The 7,500-nt window shown below is 43.9% G+C and overlaps 3 protein-coding genes across 3 annotated transcripts in view; 2 read left to right on the top strand and 1 right to left on the bottom strand.

Annotated features, from left to right (window-relative positions):
- LOC125030424 (involucrin-like) overlaps positions 1-575 on the bottom strand; it is a 2,812-nt gene extending 2,237 nt beyond the window's left edge. The window contains exon 1 of the mRNA XM_047620462.1: positions 539-575. Coding sequence (XP_047476418.1) covers positions 539-575 — 37 coding nt within the window. The remainder of the gene's footprint in view (positions 1-538) is intronic.
- A 3,205-nt stretch (positions 576-3,780) lies between these two features.
- LOC125030423 (pectinesterase inhibitor 10-like) lies at positions 3,781-6,008 on the top strand. The gene is made up of 4 exons (XM_047620461.1): positions 3,781-3,785; positions 4,052-4,088; positions 4,607-4,723; positions 5,628-6,008. Exons 1-4 carry the CDS (start codon positions 3,781-3,783, stop codon positions 6,006-6,008), a joined length of 540 nt encoding a protein of 179 aa, XP_047476417.1.
- The window catches only part of LOC125030717 (potassium voltage-gated channel protein Shaw-like), a 38,120-nt gene continuing 35,129 nt past the window's right edge, over positions 4,510-7,500 (top strand). Inside the window, exons 1-2 of the mRNA XM_047620958.1 lie at positions 4,510-4,723; positions 6,002-6,136. Of these exons, the coding sequence (XP_047476914.1) occupies positions 6,122-6,136 (15 nt within the window). The 5' untranslated portion in view covers positions 4,510-4,723; positions 6,002-6,121. The remainder of the gene's footprint in view (positions 4,724-6,001; positions 6,137-7,500) is intronic.

Below are 7,500 nucleotides of genomic sequence, written 5' to 3'. Positions count from 1 at the left end.
ACTCAAGGACGTAGACGAAACTTTTCCAATATATTTTCTTTCCTTTTTTCTCACGCCTTTTTTCTCTGTTTTTTACTTTTGGCTTTTGTTTTTGTTTTTCCCTTCGATCTCTGTGTGGAGGAATTGCGGAAAGAAGAAGAAAGAAAGAGAGAGAGAGAGAGAGAGAGAGAGAGAGAGAGAGAGAGAGAGAGAGAGAGAGAGAGAGAGAGAGAGAGAGAGAGAGAGAAAGTAGAGAGAGAGAGAGAAAGTTATGGAGGTTTGAAGAGGAAACCTTTTCCTCTCTTTTTTTTCTTTTCTTTTTTTTATTTTACTTTTCATAAGCAGCGAGAAAATGTTAAGGCGTATTCTCTCTCGTGTTAATAACAATAATAATAAAAGAAGGATAAATAAGGGTAATCCAGTTTTATGATACGAAAGGGTTGTAACGCGTCAACACGAGGGCACGTGTAGGAGGAGGTCACAGGTGCCAGTGCCTCGTCGAAATGCTTCCCTTCGCCATCGCAGTGCCATCAATAACAGGATAGAACAACACTCACACGTTCAGGATCCCAAAGGCAACGCAGGATCCCAAACATTTGCCCACATATCTCATAGCAGAATCCGGCACACATGGCTCTGTTGTGTCAGCGGGAGGAATAGTCATCCTCGTCCCAGCCATCGAGGACGTCCTTCGTGGAGGTCCTGGGACTTAAGAAGGTCCTCGGACTTAAGGAGACTCGAGGACTGAAATAGACAGCAGGAAACGGTCAATTACTCTAAAACACCTCCTAGGATTCGCAAAAGACATCTATGAACTCAGGAAAGCACTCAAAAAAGGACAACCTAGAACTCAAAAAGGACACCAAAGTCTAAAAAAAAGGCCACCCTAGGACTCAAAAAGGATACTCTAGGACTCAAAAAAAAAAAATCATACCTAAAAAAAAAAGACACCCTAGAACCTTGAGAAGAACGTCGCAGAGAGGGAGAATCCCCAAGGAGAACTCCACAACCCAGAAGCCACAACTCGTGCTAATGACCAAGTGTGACCTGGTCGATAACCCACCCAAGTTATTAATGGAGACCACTAGGCGCCCATCACTCCACACAATAGTATTTACGGGACATCGAGGCCACGGAACGAAGCGGGAATCGAACCGCTGCTTCATTATCTCAATAAAGACCATTGTTTGATAGTCCCCGTCCGTGGTGCAGCCCAGGCTTCATTCAGGCTAATGTGAAGTGTAACTTTACACTTCGCGGGGGGAGGAGGAGGAGGAGGAGAGGTTGGGGAAAGGAGGAGAGGAAGGAGGAGAGGAAGAGGAAGGAGAGGGAAAAGGGTGAAGGAGAGGTTGAAGAAAGATGAGAGAGGAGGAGGAATGAGGAGAAGGAACGGAAGAAGGAAGAAGAGAGGGGAGAAGGAAGAGAAGAAGAAGAAGAAAGTAGAGATGGAAGAAGGAAAAGACGAGGAAGAAGAGGAGGAAAAAGTAGAGAGGGGAGAAGGAGAAGAAGTAGAAGAAAGATGAGTGGGAAGGAGAAGAAGAAAGAAGAGAGGAAAAAAGGGAAGAGGAGGAAGAAGAAAGAAGAGAGTGAAGGAGGAGAGGAGAAGAAGAGAGAGAAAAAGAAGAAGAGAGAAGCGTGAGGAAGGAGGGGAAGAAGAAAGAAGAAAGAAAAGAGGGAAAAATCAGAAGAAAAAGAAAAAGAAGGAAGAAAGAGGCAAGAACAAGAAGAGGAGGAGAATAACGATTGTGAAAAGAATGAATTAGACTTGAGCCATCTTGCCCACTGGTCACGCATCTCGGGACATATAAGTAGGCAATTTTGTGGAGGAGGGAGAAGGAGGGGATAGAGTAGAAGGAGAAGGAGGAGGAAGAGAGAGAAGAAAGAGGAGAAGTAAGAGGAGAAGATTGAAACGGAGGGAAAAGAGGAGAAGGAGGAGGAGGAGGAAGAGAGAGAAGGAGAAGGAGGAGGAGAGAGAAGGATGAAAAGTAGGAAGAGAGAGAAGAAGGAGGAGGAGAGAGAAGGAGGAACAGGAGGAAGAGGAGAAGAAAGAGAGAAAAATAGTGGAAAGAGGAGAAGGAGGAGGAGGAGGAAGAGAGAGAAGGAGGAGGAAGAGGAAAAGGAAGAGGAAAAGAGAGGAGGAGGAGGGAGACGAGAAGGAGGAGGATGAAGAGGAGAAGGAGAAGTAGGAAGAGGAGAAGGGGGAGGAAGAAAGAGAAAAGAGAAGGAGGAAGAAAGAGAAGGGGGCGGAAGAAGAGAAGGAGGAGGAGGAGGAAGAGAGAGAAAGAGGAGGAGGAGGAAGAGAGAGAAGGAGGAGGAGGAAGAGAGAGGGGGGAGGAGGAAGAAGAGAGAGAAGGAGAAGGCGGAAGAGAGGGAAGGAGGAGGAAGAGAAGAAGGAGGAGGAGGAAGAGAGGGACGGAGGAGGAAGAGAAGGAGGAGGAGGAAGAAGAGAGAGAAGGAGAAGGAGGAGGAGGAAGAAGAGAGAGAAGGAGAAGGAGGAGGAGGAAGAAGAGAGAGAAGGAGAAGGAGGAGGAGGAGGAAGAGAGAGAAGGAGAAGGAGGAGGAGAGAGAAGGAGGAACAGGAGGAAGAGGAGAAGAAAGAGAGAAAAATAGTGGAAAGAGGAGAAGGAGGAGGAGGAGGGAGAGAGAGAAGGAGGAGGAAGAGGAAAAGGAAGAGGAAAAGAGAGGAGGAGGAGGGAGACGAGAAGGAGGAGGATGAAGAGGAGAAGGAGAAGTAGGAAGAGGAGAAGGGGGAGGAAGAAAGAGAAAAGAGAAGGAGGAAGAAAGAGAAGGGGGCGGAAGAAGAGAAGGAGGAGGAGGAAGAGAGAGAAAGAGGAGGAGGAGGAAGAGAGAGAAGGAGGAGGAGGAAGAGAGAGGGGGGAGGAGGAAGAAGAGAGAGAAGGAGAAGGCGGAAGAGAGGGAAGGAGGAGGAAGAGAAGAAGGAGGAGGAGGAAGAGAGGGACGGAGGAGGAAGAGAAGGAGGAGGAGGAAGAAGAGAGAGAAGGAGAAGGAGGAGGAGGAAGAAGAGAGAGAAGGAGAAGGAGGAGGAGGAAGAAGAGAGAGAAGGAGAAGGAGGAGGAGGAAGAAGAGAGAGAAGGAGAAGGAGGAAGAGAGCGAAGGCCGCTCATTGCGCCATCCGCTCTTGCCGGTAATTAAAGCGCATTGTGATCTCCGCTCGCGTGTCTCTGCTTCGTGTGACTCGCTGTTCGTTGCGTTTCGTTTGTTTTATTTGTTATTGTTTTATACCTTTTGTTTTTGTTCTTTATTATTTCGCTTTCTATCTGTGTGTTTATTTTCTGTTTTGATTTTGTTTTTGATTTTGTTTTGTTTTCTTTGTCTGCTTTGACTATTCTTCTTCTTCTTCTCTCTCTCTTTCTCTCTCTCTCTCTCTCTCTCTCTCTCTCTTTCCCTCTGCTTTCATCTATATATGTATCTGTCTTTGCTGTTTTCTCTCTCTCTCTTTTTGGTAATTTCCTCTCTCTCTCTCTCTCTCTCTCTCTCTCTCTCTCTCTCTCTCTCTCTCTCTCTCTCTCTCTCTCTCTCTCTCTCTCTCTCTCTCTCTCTCTCTCTCCAACGAACCGCAAATCCCCCTCACACATATCAAAACCCGATAACTAGGAACTAATTACAAGGATATTTGTATTTAAAGAGACAGACATCCTCCTGAATTCCATAGCCTCTGATTGGCTGAGATTCCGGAGCATTCAGCCAATGAAATTAAACTTCTCCGGCATAAATCTGACCAATGAGACGCCACAAAGGAATGAACGAGTGAACGAGGAAGTACTGTGATTTACTTGCGCCATGGTGTAATTATGGTGGGGGTGGGGGGGGGATAATGGCGAATTTCTTATTTCTTTTTCCTTTTTTTTTCCATGAAAGAAAGTATGTTGTGTGATTTTTCTTTTCTTTTTTCTTTTTTTCTCTTCTTTTTAGTGGTTCTTTGAGATTAGGTGAATCGATCTGGAGATTCGTCTGGTATGCTACAAATATGGATCTCTATTAATTTTGTAGATTGATATGTCGTTCGATATCCCTTTGTTTAAGTGATTTTTGATTAACTATTCGCGGAAAGGACACTAACGGATCCTCTGACTCTGTCCAGTCCTCTAGTAAGCTGGCCCCTCTATCTAACCCGCCTGCTAACCATTCCTCTTAAATAGACTACCGACTAACATCTAACACTCTGACAAACATTCTAACAATCCTCTAAACTTTCTAACAAAACCTAACAAAACATTCTAATGAAACTTAACAAAACTTTCTAACAGAACCTTCAAACAAAACCTCCAAATAATTATAATGTTGATGATAATAATTATAATAATAATAATGATAATAGTAACAATAATAATAATAGTAATAATAATAATAATAATAATAATAATAATAATAATAATAATAATAATAATAATAATAATAACAATAATAATATTAGAAGAAAAACATATAATAAAAAAAACATTCTAAGAGTGTAAATAACAATCTTAAAAGACGAAGGACTGGCTTAATTAATCAGGTAAAACGGCCGACTGTCAGACTGAAATAGCACACAGGAGTATCTCGGGCCGCGTGTCTGACACCCTAGCTCTGACTAAAACCCTCTTTTTTTCCCTCTCTCCTCCTGCAGGCGACACTGAAGAAGATCCCAGCCACGCGCCTTTCGAGATTAACGGAAGCCCTCGCCAACTATGACCCGATTCTCAACGAGTATTTCTTCGATCGGCATCCGGGTGTTTTTGCCCAGGTAAGGAGGAAGGAGGAAGGGGGGGAGGAAGGAAGGAGGAAGGAGGAAGGAGCAAGAAAGGAGGAAGGAGGAAGGGGGAAGGAGGAAGGAGGAAGAAGAAAGGGGGGGAGGTGGTAAAGTGTTAGGGATTAGAGGGAAGGAAAGGGGAAGGGGGTAAGAGGAAGGAGGGAGGAAATAGGGTGGTGGAAGGAGGATAAGGAGGAAGGAAGATGGAGATGGGATGGAGGAGGGAGGGAGAAGGAGGGAGGAAGGAGGAGGGAAAGAGGACGGAGGGAGGAAGAAGGAGGAGGTGGGAGGAAGGAGTAAAGAGGTAGGAGAAGGAGGGAGGAGAAAGGAGGAAGAAGGAAATAGAGAAGGAGATGGATGGAAAGGGCTGGCGGAGGAGGAGGAAGAAGAGAAAGTGTGAGGAGGAGAAGGAGGAGAATCGAAGAACTAGGTGAAGAGGCGAAAGAGGAATGGGATGAGAAAGGAAGATAATGAGAAAAAAATAATTAGGTAGCGAGGGAGAAGAAGGAGGGAGGAAAGACAATGGGGAAAGGAGGAAGGAAGAGATGAGGAGGAAAACAGAAAGAAAACTAGATGGTGCTATTGTTTCTCGTCTGTTTCCCTTCTGCCTCAGGTGCTGAGCTACTACACGCAATACCAATATTGAATTACTGACCACAATACCACGCACCCGCTCCCCCCCCCCCCCTCTCACCTAACCACATACCCTACCTCTTACCCATAATACCACCTGCATCGCCCCCTCTCCCGCCCCCTTCCCACCTCTCACCACGCCCCTTCCCCCCCACATCCTCCTCCACCTCCTACCTCCTACCACGCCCCCTCAGCTCATCTGTCCCCGCCTTCCGCCACGCCCCCTCTGCTCATCTGTCCCCGCCTCCCGCCACGCCCCCCTCAGCTCATCTGTCCCCGCCTCTCGCCACGCCCCCCTCAGCTCATCTGTCCCCGCCTCCTGCCACGCCCCCCTCAGCTTATCTGTCCCCGCCTCCTGCCACGCCCCCCTCAGCTCATCTGTCCCCGCCTCCCGCCACGCCCCCTCAGCTCATCTGTCCCCGCCTCACGCCACGCCCCCCTTAGCCACGCCCCCCTCAGCTCATCTGTCCCCGCCTCCCGCCACGCCCCCTCAGCTCATCTGTCCCCGCCTCACGCCACGCCCCCTCAGCTCATCTGTCCCCGCCTCCAGCCACGCCCCCTCAGCTCATCTGTCCCCGCCTCCTGCCACGCCCCCCTTAGCCACGCCCCCCTCAGCTCACCTGTCCCCGCCTCCCTCAGGTGCTGAACTACTACCGCACGGGGAAGCTCCACTACCCGACAGACGTGTGCGGACCGCTCTTCGAGGAGGAGCTCGAGTTCTGGGGCCTCGACTCGAACCAAGTGGAGCCATGTTGCTGGATGACCTACACGGCGGTAAGGATGGGGAGTGATTGGCTCTTGTCTCTTGTTGTTTCTTGTCTCTTTCGTTTTTTTTTTTTTTTTTTTTTTTTTTTTCATTAATTTTTTTTTTTTTTCGTCTGCATCTTCTCTTTGTTTTTTCTTTCTTTTGTTTTTCTTGATTTTTTTTTTTTGGGGGGGGTATTCATTTTTTGTCTGTATCTTCTTTTCTTTCGTACTTTCTTCATTTTTTTTTTTTTAAATCCTTCTTTTTATTTGTTTTTCGTCTTTTTTTTCTGTTTGATTTCTCTATCTCTCTCTTTTTTTTTTTTTTTTTGTCATGTCATGATTTTCTTTCTTTCTTTTTTTGTCTTTTTCTTTTAATTTCTTTTCCTTTCTCTTTCATAATTTGAATTATCATATTCTGATTCATCATCATTACTCTACATTACTCTTCCTTATTCTAAAATTCCTCTTCTTTTTTTCCTTTTCTTCTTTATCTTCTTACTTTCTTTTTCTGCTTCTTTTTTCCTCTTCATTCTTCTGTTTTTTCCCCCTTCGTTTTCCTTTTTTTTCCTGTTCTAATAATGAAGATGATGATTATGATGATGATGATGATGAAGATGATGATAATAATAATAATAAAGTTATATTAAAGATGATGATGATGATGATGATGATGATGATGATAATAATAATAATAAAGTTATATTAAAGATGATGATGATGATGATGATGATGATGATGATGATGATGATGATGATGATAATAATGATAATAATAATAATAATAATAATAATAATAATAATAATGATAATGGTAACAATAATGCAATTATAATTATAATGATGATGGTAATGATGACTATCCCGAAACGTCATCTTTATGTCTTTCAGTGTTCAAGTCATTTAATTATAATGATTTGTATACGTCACAGTGTTCATGTTTTTGTTCAACAAGGCTTATTTTCCTGCAAAAGCAAATATCGAGTTTTATTTTCTTGTGTTTATTCTGTTTGGTTTTAGCACCTGTTGACGAGATGATGAGTGATGTTAACGATGAGGCTAGGGAATATAACGCATGATAATTAGGTAGTTTCATGCAGTTATGTATTTTTATGTAGTTATGTAGTTTCATGCAGTTATGTATTTTTATGTAGTTATGTAGTTTCATGCAGTTATGTAGTTTTATGTAGTTATGTAGTTTTATGTAGTTATGTAGTTTCATGCAGTTATGTAGTTTCATGCAGTTATGTATTTTTATGTAGTTATGTAGTTTCATGCAGTTATGTAGTTTCATGCAGTTATGTATTTTTATGTAGTTATGTAGTTTCATGGAGTTATGTAGTTTTATGTAGTTATGTAGTTTCATGCAGTTATGTAGTTTTATGTAGTTATGTA

Source organism: Penaeus chinensis, chromosome 11, assembly GCF_019202785.1.
Source record: "Penaeus chinensis breed Huanghai No. 1 chromosome 11, ASM1920278v2, whole genome shotgun sequence".
NCBI lineage: Eukaryota > Metazoa > Arthropoda > Malacostraca > Decapoda > Penaeidae > Penaeus > Penaeus chinensis.
Note: the sequence above shows the minus strand (reverse complement) of the source record. Positions and strands in the feature narration are given on the sequence as shown.